Source organism: Apostichopus japonicus, chromosome 10, assembly GCF_037975245.1.
Source record: "Apostichopus japonicus isolate 1M-3 chromosome 10, ASM3797524v1, whole genome shotgun sequence".
NCBI classification, from domain to species: Eukaryota; Metazoa; Echinodermata; class Holothuroidea; order Aspidochirotida; family Stichopodidae; genus Apostichopus; species Apostichopus japonicus.
In genome coordinates, this window is record NC_092570.1 from 13,811,100 (window position 1) to 13,833,673 (window position 22,574).

The 22,574-nt window shown below is 35.8% G+C and overlaps 1 protein-coding gene across 1 annotated transcript in view; it reads left to right on the forward strand.

Annotated features, from left to right (window-relative positions):
• Window positions 1–3,339: 3,339 nt before the first annotated feature.
• The window catches only part of LOC139974945 (uncharacterized), a 30,087-nt gene continuing 10,852 nt past the window's right edge, over window positions 3,340–22,574 (forward strand). The window contains exons 1-4 of the mRNA XM_071982504.1: window positions 3,340–3,949; window positions 7,947–8,149; window positions 9,129–9,325; window positions 19,578–19,675. Coding sequence (XP_071838605.1) covers window positions 3,847–3,949; window positions 7,947–8,149; window positions 9,129–9,325; window positions 19,578–19,675 — 601 coding nt within the window. The 5' untranslated portion in view covers window positions 3,340–3,846. The remainder of the gene's footprint in view (window positions 3,950–7,946; window positions 8,150–9,128; window positions 9,326–19,577; window positions 19,676–22,574) is intronic.

The window sequence follows — 22,574 nt, forward strand, 5'->3', positions numbered from 1 at the left end:
TGAATCTTGTGCCTCGTGACGTAAATAACATGGTATGCAGTATTTTTTTTTGGGGGGGGGGGGGGGTTGCTTTCCGGGAAATTTGTTATTTCCTTGCTTATATCTTACGCGTCTTTAATTATAAACAAAGTTAAAGCATTTTGCAACACAATTGTCTGTATGACGCATAAACGTTATTCACGCATATCTATGACCGAGTTATATAGCTCTATTAATAATGTTACAAGTTGGACGGAAATTGTGCACATTTCAGTTTGGGGTGGCGGAGGAGTGGGTGGTGGGGGGCGGATGGGAATGGCCCCTACCTCCATCGTCAGTCGCGGGAAAGACGTTCAGTCGAGGGATTTCTTCAAACTACAAAAGGATTTATTAGCATAAAACTTGCTATTGGACGTATTTGTATACCGAATTTATAAGCGAAATATGTCTCTGAATGCACCATTCTAAATGTTGTATTTTTGTCGGGGAGGGGGGGGGGGGGCTACATTCTCCAAAATGGGAGTCTTGTTCATCGAACCCACGGACACACGCCTTTGCTGTCCTTTTCATCCGCGTACAGCCCGTTCACAAAAGGTTCGTGCCCCCTACCAAAATCATTCGGGGAAATTTGGAATCCCCCGCCCATCTCCCCCCCCCCCCTATGAAATCACGTGCACGCTACTTGAACACTTATCACAGTGCCATTAAAAAAATATAATCCAAGCATTGTCAGAATTGTGATTTAAACTCAGCCTTAGCAAACTCATAGACCGCTTTTTCTTCGTGTATTTAGAGGTGGGACGAGGGCTATGGGTGGGGGGGGGGGGCGGGCGATTGGATCCTCTCTGATCAAGGACAATATTCATATAACGTAATGTTTTTAGTCGTATATTTTCAGTTATTTCATTTTTATTTATTTTTTTCTTATTTCTTTTATTTGTTGTGATTTCTTTTTTTTCGTTTTTGAGTAAAAGAATGAAACATTTTCTGTTGCAGATCTGTGGAATTTCTTAAAAATTCCAAGTTAACTTCTTTAAAATCAAATCTCATAACGGCTTAGTTTGTGCTTCATTGTTAAATACACTGTAGTTTAAATTTGTTTTTCTTATTATTTTGTTGCTTATGTTTTTATTTTATTTATTTATTTATTTTACCCATGTTTCATTGGAACTTTCTCCCTTGTTTTCTTTCGTTTCAATGAGTAAGATATATACCCCGACACTCTTTCTATTAGCATGTGATATGAATTATGTTATAATAGGCCTCTTTCTGATCACGATCATTTTTATTGATCCACTGATCTCATATGAGGGGTGTGGAGGGGGGGGGGTTACTTTGTAGTTATTTAATAACTAGAACTAGGGAGTACATTGACAATGTGAATCTGTTTATGCGCAAGTGCGGAACCGGGACAGCTGCTTTAAAGTCTCTGTTTTATATCACATCAATGTCACGTTAAGTTCTCTATAATTTCAAAGAAATATGAAAGCCAGGTGAGAGGTTTGGTGAAATTTAAGAGGTGCATTTGTGTATGTTACACGAGCTAATGACAAAACATGATGGTCCTTGTTGCGTAGGTAATTGAATTTAAAAATGCAGTGAAGGGTAATAATATGTATGTGTATGACGTCAACTTGCAGGAAGGCGTCGCTCATGTGTTATAGGTGACGAGTTTCATTCAAGCAATATCTATATACCGGTGCTGTGGCGATGAAGCTTATATCGGGAGGTTCCGGGTTCAATTCCCGGTCGGGTCATAGTAAGGTGAGTTTTCATCCAAGAGAAATCTACGGTTTTCCCATGTAGATCATCATTTCATTCGTTTCGTTTAACTTCATTTCATTTTCATATTATTTCATCTCATTTCATCTCGTTTCATTTGATTTCATCTCTTTTCATTTCAATACACCTTGCAATATATATATATATATATATATATATATATATTTATATATATATATCATTACGATTATCTTTTATTATAATTATATATAATATATATATATATATATAATATATAATATATATATATATATATGTATATATATATATATATATATAAGAAAATCGTAATGATATATATATATATGTATATATATATATATATATATATATATATATATATATATATATATATATATATATATATATGAGCGTATATTGACAAGCCTTGCTACAGGTTGCGTATGAATATAAAGCTGTCAGGATATGGCCCGTAAGTCAGGGACGTGGCAAAAAGAAGAAATTGTTGTCTCTAAATATACAATAATTATATCATTACAGGCTATGATTGCATGTTCCAAGTATATGTCCTCATCAGAAGATATCACGAACATAATCAATTAGCCCTTAAGGTATAGGCTACTATAAAAGAATCGTTCGTGAGTTTTCTTTAATTTTAATTTTTCTTTGCAGTTTGAGATCACTTCTTCGCAAGACACAGAGTCAAGGTCTTCGTATTGCCTGGTGTGACGAAATCAGTAAACTATATAAGTGTCTATATAAGTGTCTAATATGTATGTATGTGTGTAAACAAAGTGTATATATTCTACAAAAATATTTTTTACAAAAGTCGATGAAATATTGAAATTTGCACAGTTTAAAAAATTATATATGGGGTATATAATTGTCAATGTCCCATCTGGGCTACCGTAGTATCTATTTTTATTCTCCACTTGTTCTCAATTTGTATAGGAACCTTTAAGTTGCAGAAAGTTCCTATAGTAGATCAGGGGGTCTTTAGAACGTGCATCGAGGGTTGTAATTAGAATGGAATGATTTGTCAGAGTCAGAGGTCCTTTTTGAGTTTAAGTTATGTTTGAGTATTTTTCCACCACAATAAAAGAGGAGTAGTACAGTCAAGATAAAACAAGGTGGCGGAGGAATTATGAAAAAGCATTAGCTTGTACGAGCAGTCCCCCTTAAACAAGGGTCAATGATTTCTCTGGGCGGTTATGTGAAGAACTACAACAGCGGATTTGAGCTTCTGTGTATGTGGGTATTGTTTATCTGATATGGTTCTCGTTGGGGTCTAAATGTCCCCGATATCTTTTTTCCCGTTCAATCTAAATTTAACTATTATCATCGTCTTCATCACAATCACCACCACCTCCGCAACCTTACAGCACCACTATCCGCTACCATTCATATTTCTTTCAACTACCATACTCCACATCTAAACAGTCAAACTAGCCTTCGTGGATTAATGGAGTCAGGCTTAATGTAACTCTGACCATGACCGTTCGATAATTCTAAAACAGTCTATTTACTATTCCGAGATCGAGCTAGCTCAAAATTGATACATTACGTAGATTTCATTACGTCACAGTGTAACAGATATACCTGCGTGACCGAAATTGGTTACATTGACAAAACTGAAATCAAACACAATATCATTCAATCATTGTTTGTTTTCGTAGGTTTTTCAAAATGTCAACATTCTGTTTATTCTCTCCCCACACTTATCAGTAGGTCAATATCGATTTTCACAACCTTGAGAAATTTGCAACCTTAGAAGTAAACAGAGTTGAAGAAATTGATCGAGAAAAATCAATGAAAGTGACAAAGAAGACAATTACAAGTGGCTCATTGATCCACGGAGATACCCGGTCGTTGCTAGGACCGGGTTGAAGAGGAGCGAGTGGAACGATGACACATTAGCCTACGTATAAAGCCTAACAGGAATGTTGACTGACCTAACCTAGATTACCCCGAAACCTCCACTAGCCTTTTCCAGTTCTAAAGTAGATGTGAAGACTTGCTGTTTCAATACTCTTGATTTCTAAAGCCAGGCTATGGAGGATAATGAAAAAATAGCAAGATTGCCATTGGCCTAACTTAATTAACCCTAACTAGCGAATGTTATAAATGATGAGAAAGCCATTTGACTCGAAAGGTTTCCTGAAATTGACATCCCCATCCATGGAGGAAGGTGCCTGGCGACATCATAGTTCAGATAACATGAAACAGGGTAGGAAACGATTTCTTTTACGGTATAGTGGTAATTAAGTTGGTGAAAGATTAATATCTTTTAAATTAGGCCTATGCTAGTGAGATTGCTTCTTTTTTTAGGGGGGGGGGGGGCGTTGCTAGTAAATAATAGTAAGTGTAGCCTTTGGCTAGGCCTAACTTGGTTTAGTAAAGTGATTTAACTTCAAGCCTAGGCCTAATGCAACATTAAGTTTGTGAAGGGCCTAGGCTATATTAAATATGGCAAAGCCCTAGGTCCCTAACTTAGACGAGCTCCAACTTGCATCGAAATTGTAAAAGTTGCTATTAAACTAAGTTGCAAGTATATTGCACATATGTTTAAAGTGAGCTACTGTACATAGGCCTAGTGACTTGGGCTGAGCTAACAATGGTGCCTGAGCCATATTGGCCTATCTGATAAGTTATATCAACGACACTAAAGCCTTTCAATTGCTATGAAGATTTTATGTATTAAATTGAATATCAGATCGAAATGTCTTTACCAGAAAGGTGGGGTAAGTATGCCAAAACTTTTATAAAAGCGTAATGGAATTTCCAAGAGCTTTCAAAACATGGTAAAACCTAGGTCTCAAAGCTTCAGAAGAATTTATTTGGGTCAAGCAAAGTGTCCATGTACTAGGCATTAGAAGCTGTTTTAAACAGTGAAAGATAGTCATGGACTTCTTTGAAATTTCTTGAGAGAGAACATAAATTGTACTCTTAAACAAGTTTTAGCGATTTGGGCATTAGTAACTATTGTACGGGATATACTTGGTTTTTTATGTGTGATGGGTGGTAGCCACAGTGGGAGGGGGAAGGGGGACCACAACTCCTATCTACAGAAGCCTGCCACTTACTGTACCACTATGACTTAGATTGGAAGTCGCTACCCAGCACTCATTTTTTGAAAAAGATTTCAAGCTATATATGGAGGAATTAACAAGGAATTCCAGGATAATTCTTCCAATCTTTTCTGTAAAATGTCTATATTCTTTAATTATTTTAAATATTTGACTGTAGGGTACCTGAGTCTGAAGTTATACTACTGTACCATATTGCAAACAAATGGTTACACCATGCCTCATCCATGCAAATCAGGCACCCAAATGCTTCCAACCCACTACTCAATTAGAACTGACAGCAGTTTTTAAACTCTCCAAGTTTGCTTTTATTCATTAAATTATCAAACTGACACATCCATATCCCGCCCCCCCGGTTCCCGGACAATTCCCCCTGGACGATTGCCCCCCGGACGATTACCCCCGGACGATTCCCCCTCGGACAATTGCTCCCCGGACAATTCCCAACCCTGACAATTACCCCCCGGACAATTCCCACTCCGGACAATTCCCACCAATGACAATTGCCCCCCGGACAATTTCCCCACGGATAATTTCCCCCCGGACAATCCCCTTCCTCGGAAATTTCGACAATTGATTGACAGCCGATGCAGGCGGGGTTAAGGCTATTATTCCAGTAAAAATGAGGGTGTGCAACAAAAGATTTCAGTTTTGGTTTCGATGACAATCGTAACCTATGCATTCATCCGGGCGGAGAGTGTGTGTGCGTGTATGCGTGTGTGTTGAGGGGGGGGGGGTGTAAAGCCTCGCTTGTAAATACGATATCTCAGGAAGTGAAGCTTTGACCAATCTAATATTGGTGTATATGAGTAACACATTGGGTAGAAGAACCCTTTTGTTTTGTGGGTAGGTCAAAGATCATTTTGAGTCACCAGGGGCCAAATAGTAAAAACCTTGTAAAGACGATATCTCAAGGATGTAAGCTTAAACCAATATAATAGTAGGGGACCACATTTAGGAGCAAAAGCCTCTAGTTTAATGTGGAGGTCAAAGGTCATTTGGGTTCACCAGGGGTCAAATAGTGTAAACCTTGTAAACACAATATCTCAAGAAGGGAATGTTGAACGAATCTCATATTTAGTATGTAGTTGTTACACGTTCAGTACAATATTTTATTGAGATCAAAGGTCATTTTGAGTCGCCAGATGCCAAGTTGTGGAAACCTTGTTTATAAGCTACAGTATCTCCCACCGACCAGCCTATCAGATAACATGTGCTTTACGCCTCGTACGAATAGGGGGCTATTGGCATTGGAAATGAGCTTATGGGCATCCGTAGAATCTAAAACTCAAAAACTGTAAACTCCAACATACTTGCATTTGCTTAAACCTGCCGCTTGGAAGCTTTACTTTGCGTGCAAAAGGTGTACCATTACTTTAAATAATTCAGACAACAAAGGATAGTTGTAGCCTTCCTGGATTACAAGCTGGGATAGGGGACCAAATGGAATATTTTTGCCACTGACTTGAGACTTGAGTTGAGCCCACTCTTTTTGAATTTCCTCCTTTATTTCTTCAAGCAATCTGGGTTGTTCTGATCATTTAGCAGCAAAGTACTACAATGATCAGCCACCCTCCCAATTTCTTCAACACCCCCGATGAATTCAAAGTTTCGTCTTTTCTTGCTGGCCATAATAAGGGTCAACAATTTGGTAACAGAACTGAAAGTTTGTGGACAAAAGCCGAAGCTATGCCTCATATTACTGACTTGTGAATTAGGATACAATGTTTTATTGACATGTCAGGTAGGCCTTTCTATTCTGTGCAAAAAATATATTCTGTAAGAAATATATATATGCTGAACAAAGTACGGAGCTCTGTAAGTTCCAGCTGAGATGGTGGTGTTTCAGTAACTTCAGTGAACAGCTTATTCATTATATTGGCAATAAGTGTGCAAGTACAATGCACTTTCTTGCTCAGAACCGAAATGCAGTTCAAAGTTAGTGGTTTTGTGACATCACATTGCATATGATATTACGACGATACGATCGACAACATAGCCTACTGTATCTAGCCGGCTTAACAGTCCCATTAACATATCATATAACCAGGGATCGAGCTGTTAGAGTAGCAGCTCCCTGGTATAACATAGGTAACATATACGTATCGCAGCAGTACTGCAATCATGGCGTCCAGATATAGCGCGTTAGTAGGTTAGTTGGTAGTGTGATGTTAACGTTAGACTACTCTAAACAGCATACTTATTATTTACACTAGGCTAAGACTTAGCATATATTCCACTATTTGCTTTTCTCTAACCACAGTCTTTCAATAATTTGTTGCACTTCTGCAAGGACTCTATACATCAACGAAAGAAAGTGGATGTGAAGAAAACAGCAATATGATGAATAAGCTGGTCACTGAAGTTACTGATCAACAAAACATCTCAGTTGGCACTTACAGAGCACCGTACTTTGTTTAGCATATATATATTTCTTACAGAATATATTTTATTGCACAGAATAGAACTTTGTTATTAGAGAATATATATATTATTTCCTACAACGAATAACAATTTATTTTTGTACAGACAAAAACTTTTTCTATAGAATATATATATTTTCTGTCACAGAATTTATATATTTTGTTAGAGAAAAATATTTTTCGGTCAGAAAATTGACATACTTTTGAAAAGGATATATATATTCCTTTAGAGAATACCTTTTTTTTCCTCTTTTTTCATATTTGTTATTAAGAAAATACTTTCTGTACGCCTGGAGAATATATAAATATATACTGTATGTATTTCGCAAGTACAGCATATATATATTTGTACGTATATATTCCGCTTTCTCGCGCCATAGCAATTGTCCGGGGGAAATTGTCCGGGGGGGAAATAGTCCGGGGGGAAATTGTCCGGGAAGGTTATTGACCGGGGGGGTAATTGTCCGGGGGGAAGTCGTCCGGGATGGGAATTGTCCGGGGGGGAATTGTCTGGGGTGGGAACTGTCCGGGGTGGGAATTGTCTGGGTGGGAATTGTCCGGGGGGTAATTGTCCAGGGGGAGTTGTCTGGGGGGTAATTGTCCGGGGGGTAATTGTCCAGGGGGAGTTGTCCGGTCACCGCCCCCCCCCCCCCCCATAAAAAGGAAATTTTTCTGTTTTAAATATCTTTGAAAAATCTCATTGCAACATTTACAGATGCCTTCACTACACCATCTCTTAATAATTTTGACAAACCAAAATCTTTCATGGATGATGTTAAGGAATCTGTTGTATCAGAGATGATAGAAGACAAAAAACAGCAGTTGGGTTCTCCTTCATGGGCTTGGAAGGCACAAGAGAATTTAAACCATACGGGGGAGCAACCTCTTATAGTCCAGCAGTATCTGTCATCCAATAAGGTAAGCCATATGTTCAATGCGTTCAACAGACCTGTCAACCTGTTTGACCCCAAAATAGGGAGAATAACATTTTTCAGGGCCAAAAAATAGGGAGAATAAGGGGAAAATAGGGAGGTTGGTAATTTTCAACTGAAATGATATAAATACTCCTAAATAAGTATAGTCTACTTATATGTAATACAGTGAGAGAATCATCCAATCAGTGTTTCTTGTTGTAGTTTACAGCAGCTCGCTTTGCTTTCTACAGGGTTTCTTTAGTAGGCTTCCATTTGAAACAGGGAACAGTGGACTCTGGGTACTGTGACTTCATGGCTAGTATGCTAGATAGAGTCCCATCAAGCTTGAGACTTGACCGACTGTCTGTCTTGTTCTTGCGAACTACACTGAATAGACTTTCCTGTTCAGCGCTACTGTGGGGAATTAGTAAGCACAGGACTAATTGTTGGCTATTTTCAGAAATGACGCAAACTTGTGATGAAACATTAAAAAACCGGGAGAATAGAATATGAAACCAAGAGGCCGGAGATTTGGGTGAAAACCTGTAGTCTCCCGGTAAAACCGGGAGAGTTGACGGGTCTGGTTCATTGTAATTTAACCTTTTTAGAAATATCGAGGTACTGACACTAAATGATGCAGGGTCTCAAAGCGGCACATTCACATTACTTGTATATACTATAATTAAACAAATGATAATATGTTATTATAGAAACAATAGACCTTCAGTATTTTGTGCATTGAAAAAAAATTCTGCTCTTGTTTTATAACTTAGCATCTAGGTAATTTAATACACATTCTCTATCTTTCGACTTGCATGAATGTTTCTCACTGTAAGGTCGTTCCATCAAACACAGATGAATCATTGACATTTTATCATTGGGTTTGTTTAATACCAACTATGGCATATTATCTTTGTCTTCAAACTTATATTTCAATTGCACAAAATATCCTAGCATAACAAGTCTTTGTGTTCTTTTCACAGAGGGAACAAGAAGATGGTGTTTTACCAGCTAAGCAACCTCCCAGGAACAGGTTTCTCTCCCGCAGCGCTGGAAGTTACAAAAGTCCTAGATTGTACCAACTCTCCATCACTGCTCATCAGTTTCTTACCGCCACAGAAATGCCCAATGAATCAGAGAAGATAGTTGACCATAGGCATGGAAGGCCAACCAGAACCAGGTAAATATTGAACCATACGTAGTACATGCTATTTTCAACTCTTTAGGTAAAATATGATGCATGATTCGTAGTATGTGTGTGTAATGTATTAAGGCTATGTGCCATTTAATTAGAACTCACAAAGTTCTGTAGATCCCATCATTAGAAGCACATGTTTGCCATGTAATATGTTATGTGCCATGTTATTTTGACAAATTTATGTGTAAAACAGAATGCATCATTAATAGTATGTGTGCTATGTAATCATAGGTGTAGGAGGCAAAAATTTGTGAAAATTCGGGCAATATGCTGAGAATTTTTCGGGCACCTACTGAAAGAAGAAGAATTTGCAGTGTGTTTTTCCAATTTTTGGGTGAAAATTCGAGAATATGCTGAGAATTTTTCGGGCACCTACTGAAAGAATAATAATTGCAATGTGTTTTTCAATGGTTAAACTTATATTATTATGATCATTATTGTTGTAACCACTTCCCCAATAATTCTAACCAATATGGAAGGGTAATAACACAGAAAATGATTGTATGTTATTGGCATGTGATGTAATAACCGATTAATGCCTATATGATATGCACATTAAAATGTTGAACGCGCGCGGAGCGTGCAAAAAATTTTGGTTATATTTTTCGGGCAAGTCGTTACAGCCCCCCAAATCAAATTAGGCTCCTACGCCTATGTATGTAATAAACTATGTGCCATATGCAACTTTTACAACTTTATGTAAAATAAGATGCTTCTATGTTAATGGTATTTAATGAGCATTTGTACTGTAATATGCTATGTTCCATGTGTTTTTCACAACTTTCTTTAAATAAAATTGTTTCATTAATAGTATGTGCATGCTATGGAAAATACTTTGTGCCATGCTATTTTCACAACTTTGTTTTAAATAAAATTGTTTCATTAATGGTATGTTTAGGCTATGTACTGTAATATGCTTTGTGTCATGTTATTATAACAACTTTATTTTGAATTAAATTGGTTCATTAACACAGTAATAAACAGTGTATGATGTGTATAGTAAGCCATGGGCCATGCTATTTTCACAAATTTATTAAAATATAATTGTTTCATTAAATAGCATGGGTATGCTATGTAGTATATTACGTGCCATGCTAATTTCAAAACTTTCAATAAATGTGTTAAATTAATAGTATGTGGATGCTATGTACATGCCATGTGCCATGCTATTGTCACAGCTCATTAAATTGCATGTTTCTGGGTACCAAGTGTGTAATATTACTATACTATGGTTTATGATCTCAGAGTCTGTTTTCTGTTGATTATATACCTGGTGTGTTATATTCTCATGTACTCATGAAGTACATTTAGTGCTGATTTTAGTGGTTGGCTGGTTTGTCTTAACCAGTACTGAACTTTGCTTACATGTTAAACTGCTATCCTTCTTGGTTTTATATATCAAAGCTACTTAATATTGTTTTAAAATTAATGCTAGTTTTCCCAGATGTAATGTTCAGAATGAATACAAGCTTTATATGCTGTGCTGCATAAAGAGTGGTTTCAGAAAGAATGCTATCAGGGGTACAAACTATAGAATGGCTTATGAATGGGAAGCTTCTTTTGATACACAATTTGAACATCAATGGGGAAAATGTTGAGTTGGTATATACAGAATACAGCTCATACCTTCAAGAACACAAACTATGCTTAAACAGATGCGAGGACAAGCTCGGTCATATAATCAGCAAATTACCGTAACACATTTCTCAGATCGATTTCTGCAAAATAACTCCTGAGCAGAAATATTGTACGAGTCTTTCCTTTAATAAAAGAGAGACAATTCTCCATTGCCAGTGAACATTGTTTATAGGTTTTAACCCATAGGGAAATATTTCTATCAAAAAAACCTTTCATAAACCTTCTTTTATCAAAAGAAGTTTCCATCAAGATAGGTCCAATCCCTACAGACAAATTATAAAATGTTGTAGCCTTTAAGCAGCCATAATTGAATTAAATATTCATTGAGTACCCAAAAGCCTAGACAGACATTGTCTCAGACCAATACAAAGCACGACCATCAGAAGTGGAAAGTTGTGCAGTTAATCATGAATCCCATGAAAAGACTTCGCAGAAAAATGGAATTCTGTATGTACATGACCTTTTGACAAAAATTTTGAGAGCTAAACATGAGTACTTTTTAATTCCGAGCACTCCAGAGTACTTGCAATATTTTCTGAGTACCACTGGCTGAGTTATACGTAGGTTTGCACGTATATAAAAGTATGAATTGAGCAGTGTACTACTGTACTGTACATGACCTCAACTACTGTCAACAGTGAAGAGTGAGTACCATAAATTCTGTCAAACAAGTAATAGATCTGTGAAGATATTTTCATTGTAGAATAGTTGGATTAATATTAGTAGGGAGGTACCGTATCAGAATCATCCATGTACTTATCTATCAGCAAATTATTAATGTTCTTCTTTAAAAAAAAAAAATATTTTCAATGACTTGTAATTCCTGATGCTTTGTGAATAAGAGCTACATGTTTTTCTCCCATGTAAATGTTACAGCTGGGACTGACGGTTCGATCTCACAGAAGCAGAATCTTTTTCAGAGGCTGAACTGAAAAAAAAAAAAAAAACGAAGAGCGCAGCGTAAAAGATTGCTAGCCACTGTTGATCAGTTTCATTCGCATAATCTCTCTTTTTATAAAGACTGTTGCTGCTGCGTCTACAGGCTCTGTATGCTTTCAGACCAATCTTTTAAAGTCCTGTACATGTACTTCAGTACTTGTGAAATTAGGTTTGTCCATATCTCAAATGAGATGTAAGGCTGTTTTGGCAAATAATGCACTGCTGCACCTGTTGTACATATTAACGCAATACTTTCCCATCTACTTGCACACTCAATCCATTCGGTAGCACCCATTTTGTTAAATACTGTGAGTCTAGTACAGTATATACTGTAAGCTCCAAGGAAATTATTAACAAATTGTATTGCCTTAATTCCTGTGAGTATTATGTGTTTACAAGCCATTGGCAACAACTTTAGATTAAAAAAAAAGTCTACAGTGTCTAGATGTATCATGGTGATTGTTCCAAATGTTGGAAAATTTAATCTGATTTAGCCCAATTCATCCCCCACCCTTTCCCCCTTCCCCAGAAAAGTAAAAGATAAGTTGTTTTATTATGTTCCTCAGTAAGACCGGAACTTTGCCAGATTTCTTCAAACACATATATATTCTTTTGGGAATAAGTTGCTGTTAGCTTTAATAAACTCATGCCCTTGTCTCGTTCCGAATGCGTACAGGAATCTGTCAGAATGGTTTGTTTTGAGCTTGCTCAACAGATCTCTTTGGATGTGATGTATCCTTACGGAATTATATTTACCTCATCTTTACTTGTTTGCTTTACGCGGCCAGAGTTTTTTCTTTCTTATTTCGTGACAGTTCAATAAACAAATTTTAACAAAGCAAACTTAGTTTATTGCATTAATGTATTGTAATTTTGAGCAAAGCCTTTGGCTATAGCAGTTCTTAATGAAAGTGTTAAGGTTGTTTAAAACATAAAGAGGAATACAAAATACTCTGGATGTTTTTGTTGTTTCGAGTCATAGATTCCACAAGGATCAAGCATAATTGAGTTTCAGACACCAGGGATAATCAGTTCAAATATTGGAAAAAGAATGAAAATGTTTAAGGAAAATGTGATCTCATTACTCACTACTACATTCTCAGTAGTAACATTGTACTTACACTTACATACATGTACAGTACATGAATTACATTCTCAGTGAGTAGCACTGTACATACACTTACATACATGTACAGTACATGAATTACATTCTCAATGAGTAGCACTGAACATACACTTACATACATGTACAGTACATAAATTACATTCTCAGTGAGTAGCACTGTACATACACTTACATACATGTACAGTACATGAATTACATTCTCAGTGAGTAGCACTGTACATACACTTACATACATGTACAGTACATGAATTACATTCTCAATGAGTAGCACTGAACATACACTTACATACATGTACAGTACATGAATTACATTCTCAGTGAGTAGCACTGTACATACACTTACATACATGTACAGTACATGAATTACATTCTCAATGAGTAGCACTGTACATACACTTACATACATGTACAGTACATGAATTACATTCTCAGTGAGTAGCACTGTACATACACTTACATACATGTACAGTACATACATTACATTCTCAGTGAGTAGCACTGTACATACACTTACATACATGTACAGTACATGAATTACATTCTCAATGAGTAGCACTGAACATACACTTACATACATGTACAGTACATGAATTACATTCTCAATGAGTAGCACTGTACATACACTTACATACATGTACAGTACATGAATTACATTCCCAGTGAGTAGCACTGTACATACACTTACATACATGTACAGTACATAAATTACATTCTCAGTGAGTAGCACTGTACATACACTTACATACATGTACAGTACATGAATTACATTCCCAGTGAGTAGCACTGTACATACACTTACATACATGTACAGTACATGAATTACATTCCCAGTGAGTAGCACTGTACATACACTTACATACATGTACAGTACATGAATTACATTCCCAGTGAGTAGCACTGTACATACACTTACATACATGTACAGAACATAAATTACATTCTCAGTGAGTAGCACTGTACATACACTTACATACATGTACAGTACATGAATTACATTCCCAGTGAGTAGCACTGTACATACACTTACATACATGTACAGTACATGAATTACATTCCCAGTGAGTAGCACTGTACATACACTTACATACATGTACAGTACATAAATTACATTCTCAGTGAGTAGCACTGTACATACACTTACATACATGTACAGTACATAAATTACATTCCCAGTGAGTAGCACTGTACATACACTTACATACATTTACAGTACATGAATTACATTCCCAGTGAGTAGCACTGTACATACACTTACATACATGTACAGAACATGAATTACATTTTCAGTGAGTAGCACTGTACATACACTTGACATACATGTACAGTACATAAATTACATTTTCAGTCAGTAGCACTGTACATACACTTACATACATGTACAGTACATGAATTACATTCCCAGTGAGTAGTACTGTACATACACTTACATACATGTACAGAACATAAATTACATTTTCAGTGAGTAGCACTGTACATACACTTAACATACATGTACAGTACATAAATTACATTTTCAGTGAGTAGCACACTACATACACTTACATACATGTACAGTACATAAATTACATTCTCAATGAGTAGCACTGTACATACACTTACATACATGTACAGTACATGAATTACATTCTCAGTGAGTAGCACTGTACATACACTTACATATATGTACAGTACATAAATTACATTCCCAGTGAGTAGTACTGTACATACACTTACATACATGTACAGAACATGAATTACATTTTCAGTGAGTAGCACTGTACATACACTTAACATACATGTACAGTACATAAATTACATTTTCAGTGAGTAGCACTGTACATACACTTACATACATGTACAGTACATAAATTACATTCTCAATGAGTAGCACTGTACATACACTTAACATACATGTACAGTACATGAATTACATTCCCAGTGAGTAGCACTGTACATACACTTACATACATGTACAGTACATGAATTACATTCTCAATGAGTAGCACTGTACATACACTTACATACATGTACAGTACATGAATTACATTCTCAATGAGTAGCACTGTACATACACTTACATACATGTACAGTACATGAATTACATTCTCAGTGAGTAGCACTGAACATACACTTACATACATGTACAGTACATGAATTACATTCTCAATGAGTAGCACTGTACATACACTTACATACATGTACAGTACATGAATTACATTCTCAATGAGTAGCACTGTACATACACTTACATACATGTACAGTACATGAATTACATTCTCAATGAGTAGCACTGTACATACACTTACATACATGTACAGTACATGAATTACATTCTCAGTGAGTAGCACTGTACATACACTTACATACATTTACAGTACATGAATTACATTCCCAGTGAGTAGCACTGTACATACACTTACATACATGTACAGAACATAAATTACATTTTCAGTGAGTAGCACTGTACATACACTTAACATACATGTACAGTACATAAATTACATTTTCAGTGAGTAGCACTGTACATACACTTACATACATGTACAGTACATGAATTACATTCCCAGTGAGTAGTACTGTACATACACTTACATACATGTACAGAACATAAATTACATTTTCAGTGAGTAGCACTGTACATACACTTAACATACATGTACAGTAAATAAATTACATTCTCAGTGAGTAGCACACTACATACACTTACATACATGTACAGTAAATAAATTACATTCTCAGTGAGTAGCACACTACATACACTTACATACATGTACAGAACATGAATTACATTCTCAATGAGTAGCACTGTACATACACTTACATACATGTACAGTACATGAATTACATTCTCAATGAGTAGCACTGTACATACACTTACATACATGTACAGTACATGAATTACATTCTCAGTGAGTAGCACTGTACATACACTTACATACATGTACAGTACATAAATTACATTCTCAGTGAGTAGCACTGTACATACACTTACATACATGTACAGTACATGAATTACATTCTCAATGAGTAGCACTGTACATACACTTACATACATGTACAGTACATGAATTACATTCTCAATGAGTAGCACTGTACATACACTTACATACATGTACAGTACATGAATTACATTCTCAGTGAGTAGCACTGTACATACACTTACATACATGTACAGTACATGAATTACATTCTCAATGAGTAGCACTGTACATACACTTACATACATGTACAGTACATGAATTACATTCCCAGTGAGTAGCACTGTACATACACTTACATACATGTACAGTACATGAATTACATTCCCAGTGAGTAGCACTGTACATACACTTACATACATGTACAGTACATGAATTACATTCTCAGTGAGTAGCACTGTACATACACTTACATACATGTACAGTACATGAATTACATTCCCAGTGAGTAGCACTGTACATACACTTACATACATGTACAGTACATGAATTACATTCTCAATGAGTAGCACTGTACATACACTTACATACATGTACAGTACATGAATTACATTCTCAATGAGTAGCACTGTACATACACTTACATACATGTACAGTACATGAATTACATTCTCAATGAGTAGCACTGTACATACACTTACATACATGTACAGTACATGAATTACATTCTCAGTGAGTAGCACTGTACATACACTTACATACATGTACAGTACATGAATTACATTCTCAGTGAGTAGCACTGTACATACACTTACATACATGTACAGTACATGAATTACATTCTCAGTGAGTAGCACTGTACATACACTTACATACATGTACAGTACATGAATTACATTCTCAGTGAGTAGCACTGTACATACACTTACATACATGTACAGTACATGAATTACATTCTCAGTGAGTAGCACTGTACATACACTTACATACATGTACAGTACATGAATTACATTCTCAGTGAGTAGCACTGTACATACACTTACATACATGTACAGTACATGAATTACATTCTCAGTGAGTAGCACTGTACATACACTTACATACATGTACAGTACATGAATTACATTCTCAGTGAGTAGCACTGTACATACACTTACATACATGTCCAGTACATAAATTACCTTCTCAGTGAGGAGCACTGTACATACACTTACATCATGTACAGTACATACATTACATTCTCAGTGAGTAGCACTGTACATACACTTACATACATGTACAGTACATGAATTACATTCTCAGTGAGTAGCACTGTACATACACTTACATACATGTACAGTACATGAATTACATTCTCAGTGAGTAGCACTGTACATACACTTACATACATGTACAGTACATGAATTACATTCTCAGTGAGTAGCACTGTACATACACTTACATACATGTACAGTACATGAATTACATTCTCAGTGAGTAGCACTGTACATACACTTACATACATGTACAGTACATGAATTACATTCTCAGTGAGTAGCACTGTACATACACTTACATACATGTACAGTACATGAATTACATTCTCAATGAGTAGCACTGTACATACACTTACATACATGTACAGTACATGCATTACATTCTCAGTGAGTAGCACTGTACATACACTTACATACATTTACAGTACATGAATTACATTCCCAGTGAGTAGCACTGTACATACACTTACATACATGTACAGAACATAAATTACATTCTCAGTGAGTAGCACTGTACATACACTTACATACATGTACAGTACATAAATTACATTCTCAATGAGTAGCACTGTACATACACTTACATACATGTACAGTACATGAATTACATTCTCAGTGAGTAGCACTGTACATACACTTACATACATGTACAGTACATGAATTACATTCTCAGTGAGTAGCACTGTACATACACTTACATACATGTACAGTACATGAATTACATTCTCAGTGAGTAGCACTGTACATACACTTACATACATGTACAGTACATGAATTACATTCTCAGTGAGGAGCACTGTACATACACTTACATACATGTACAGTACATGAATTACATTCTCAATGAGTAGCACTGTACATACACTTACATACATGTACAGAACATGAATTACATTCTCAGTGAGTAGCACTGTACATACACTTACATACATGTCCAGTACATAAATTACCTTCTCAGTGAGGAGCACTGTACATACACTTACATCATGTACAGTACATACATTACATTCTCAGTGAGTAGCACTGTACATACACTTACATGTATGAATAGTATACATACATTACATTTCCGTTGAGAAGGATGCACAAAGCAGTATATGCAAATTTGTAACATGGTTTACACATGAAATAAATTGCACTTTGATTTGGACATACTGTACATTTATAAAAATATGTATGGTATAAGTTGCATTCTCATTTTAACATTAGTGCAAATGTATAGAGACATTCATGAAATAAATTGCATTGAGAAGTGTGTACAGTTTGCATATACATGCAATTAATTACAGTCTGCTTGAGACATTTGTACATTTATAAATATGGATATGAAATCAATTGCATTCTCATTGAGAAGTTTGTACAGTTTGCATGTACATGCAATAAATTACAGTCTGACTGAGACATTTGTACATTTATAAACATGTATATGAAATCAATTGCATTCTCATTGAGAAGTTTGTACAGTTTGCATGTACATGCAATAAATTACAGTCTGATTGAGACATTTGTACATTTATAAACATGTATATGAAATAAATTGCATTCTCATTGAGAAGTGTGTACATCTGTTACATATATACACATGAAATAAATTGCATTGTGATTGAATAGTATGTACATTTACATGTACATGATTGAATATTGAGACATGCATACAGTGTACATTTATAAATATTCTCATTGAGAAGTGTGTAAATATGCACATGAAATAAATTGCATTCTGATTGAGACATATGTACAGTACATTTGCATGTACATGAAATAAATTGCATTCTGTTTGAGAAGTATGTGCATTACAGACATGAAATGAATGACATTCTCATCAAGACACATGTAAATTTACACATCTTATGTTCTCAATTGTGTTCTCATTGACAAATATGTGAATGTGATTATTATATTGTAGAATTGCATTATGTTCCTTAATGTGCATAATGTGTGCAATTAAGGTTGGTCTGTTTGTTTTCAAATCATACAGTACAGTAGTTCCAGAAATTGAAGGTTACATGGCCATCACATACGGATGACGACATTTAATATTTTATTTTAAATTATTTGCAATATTGAAAAGCCTCACAATAAGATCCATATAAGTCCGCAAAAAGTCCATTCTTTATTTCTGTTCCCGTTTTCATCAGCCTGCCTTTGCCAAATATTGGCAATGCACTACATAAAATTATGTGATTATTTCAATTGTTTTTGGCAAGCCACCTGGACGTGTGATTTCTCCTCCACATGTACCATACAAATGCCTAATAATGATCTATAGTTAAATGTTTTAAGCTGCAGCAAAGTACTGCTCCTTTAATTGGGATCAACACTGAGTCATACAACATCCTGTGCTCCATCTTACAATTTCAGGTTCTTTTACGTTTCAGCCTTTTACGAGCTAGAAGGCGCATCCCGTCTGCTCCGGGAGTCAAGGCAACAGTCGAGTTTAAGACCGATCTTCACCTTCAGCAGAATCTTGTCGCAAGTAAGTTTAGTTCTTAAGTGGGTTCGTAAAAAAAAAAAAAAAAAACTGTACTCTTGGAATACAGCAATTTTGTAATATATCTATACACTGTAAAGTTGCAGCATTGACTAATTCAATAAATCACGGTTAACCTCCAAAATAACCCAGAATTCCAATAATTCTCCCAGTTTGTACACGTAATATGATTATCACCGCATTGACCGAAAACTGATTGAAATATAGCGTTGTTAGTTCATAAAATTACGTGAGCAGTCTAACTGATATGTTTTTATGACCTTTCATTGCCCTTCGTGTAGGTTTTGTCTTGTTTATACTTCCATTTTCAAATGTTGTTTTCCTTAAAGTTTTATTAGCTTAACGATTAGTTCTAGCAAAGTAATTTATGCAGAGAGTACCGTTAACGAGTGGGATGTAAAACTTATGCTGTATATGTGACTAACGAAATGAAGGCCCCCCGAAGGTAACATTAAAAGCTTGTCATGATAGTAGACGACGTCACGTGTCTGTGTACGTAATGGACAAAGTTCCAGACGTTTCCAATAAAGTTGACTTTGGAATATTTTTAAACTTGTTCAAACAAGGTTGGAACCTCTTTATATGCAATTAAGGATTTTAGCATTAATAGTGCATGTTTCTCTATCATTAATAAATCAAGTTTGTTTATTTTAAAAATCGTACATCATTTTATCATTACAGTCTGTCAGAAGTAAATTTGTGAGCTAATTGTAAAGAAACAAACAGGAGAAATTAAATGAGTTGCATTCACTTTTTCGTTTACTCCACCCTGGCTGGTTATGTCAGCCACAATATTAAAGCCATCTAAGTTGGATGTGTTTGTTTGTCAGTTCAATAAACAATTCATTGTGTAAAGAATTTATTTGAGGTCATTGATTGCTAAAAGCATTAAAGTACTACAGACACCTAGCCAATCTGCACCACAGTCAGTACATTTGGCTTGTGTGATAATCTCATTCAAAATCTGTTGACATTTTTCGAAAAGCTCTTTTTGTTTCCAAGATGTACACAATTGAAGTTTTGATTAATCTGGGAAACTCATTAAATAGTTGCAAACTATGACATAGAGTGTTGTGCTCATCAAAATTTCTTATTTTAGCCCTTAATAAGTTAACCCCTAATTACAAGCCCACATATATCTGTTGAATAATACTGATGTTCCTCTTGTCAAAGAAGACAATCAAATATCTTTAAAAAAAATTCACCTTTTGCCCAGTGTCATTGAAACGAAGGTTGTGAAAACAAAGTGGTAACATCACAGAAAATTAGGCAGTCAGTACATCATCAATGTGCATAATTAGCTAATATTCATTCATAAATGAAACTAGAATTGAGAAAAGACTTGTAAAATGGTCAATTTTTGATGGATTTGATGGGAGTTGCAGCAATTTTCATGATTTCTAATGCCACTTACTTTCCAACACCAAAACAGAGGTGGAAATTGGAAATATATTGAACGAGCCCTATTTGATAATTTCAGTTTTGAAAACTACTTATAAACTGTCGTCATATATGGTAGCACAAATCAAGCATCACACAGGATCTCATTATAGTACTGCCCTCGCTCAAGTTGCGGATAGATATTTCCTTTCAGGTGTCTACCTTTAACTTTATAATTATATTCACTGGACATTGAGGAGAGAGTGTTTGATAGTGTTAAAACAATATGTTCTGTGGGCGGTGGTTAATTCAAGTCGTGGAGAGGTGTGAATGTATAGTGACCATTTTTATAATTTTATTTTTGTTTCAAGCATACTACAGTCCAATACTGGTTACCTTTCAAGTTTGTTCAAAAGTTTATTCACAGAATGTACACAGGGCCCCCTGACACAGTTGGAGGGGGGGTCAAGGGAGCCATGGTCCACCCAATAATATGCAGGGCAAGGATTTTCCAAAGAGACCTTAACAAAATCATGTTTAAATCTAAATTGTCTGTACATTTAGGTCCTGGATAGGCTAGAAATGTTTCATAAAACTCTTAATATTTCAGTATCTTCCAGTAGACTTTGTCACCTGGCCTTTTACCAGAGCTTTTTACTTTTGATTAATTTAGAATGGAAACACTAAGTTTTTCTGGTACGCGTATAGTGTAATATTGTAACAAGCCCGGCTCCTCCGACATGTAATATTATATCGGGACTCACGAGAGAGATGAACTGAGGTTATCTTGATGCCGTATTTTATGCTTCTTCAGGAGACGTCTCGAACGGAAGATAGAAGAAAACAATGAGTTCTCAGAAAAACAAGTTGACAAGATAGGATTTGATTAGTGATTCGGTATAATTTCTTCTCTGTCGATTCTCTTCTCTAATTAAATAAAATAACAATGATCTGACTCCGTCAATTATGTACTCAAAGGAGTGACGAAGTGACGAACTTGCGGGACCCATGCCGCCTTTTATAGATAACTCTACCGAAAATCCCACTGCGCATAGTCAGAAGGCAGCCAATAACCTGCTCATCCTGCATTAACTTAACGATATAAAAATCAGTCCGTAAGCACTGATCTGCCCTGATTGGTTGGGAGTTTGGAAGTCCACCCCTTTTTTATGGAAACTTCTATACCACGTGAGAAGAACCTTCTCGAATGTTCTACAGACACATCAAATCTATTGTGGGAAAAGGCCCTGTAACATTTTTCAATAGGATAGTTAAAACTTCTCGTGGGAAAACTGAATCCTCGACCTAGATAAATATATAAGGGGCCTGTGCGGTGTCTCGATGGAGTTTTTCGGGAACATCAAAGAGGCAGTATTACTATTTCATAACAATAGTCTGTGGATATTTTGTTTGTTTTCATTAAGCTGCTCTATTTAGATGTTTAATATTGTGACATTAACATCCACTAACATGAAAAGGGATACTCCTGTTGAGGTCGATTGCA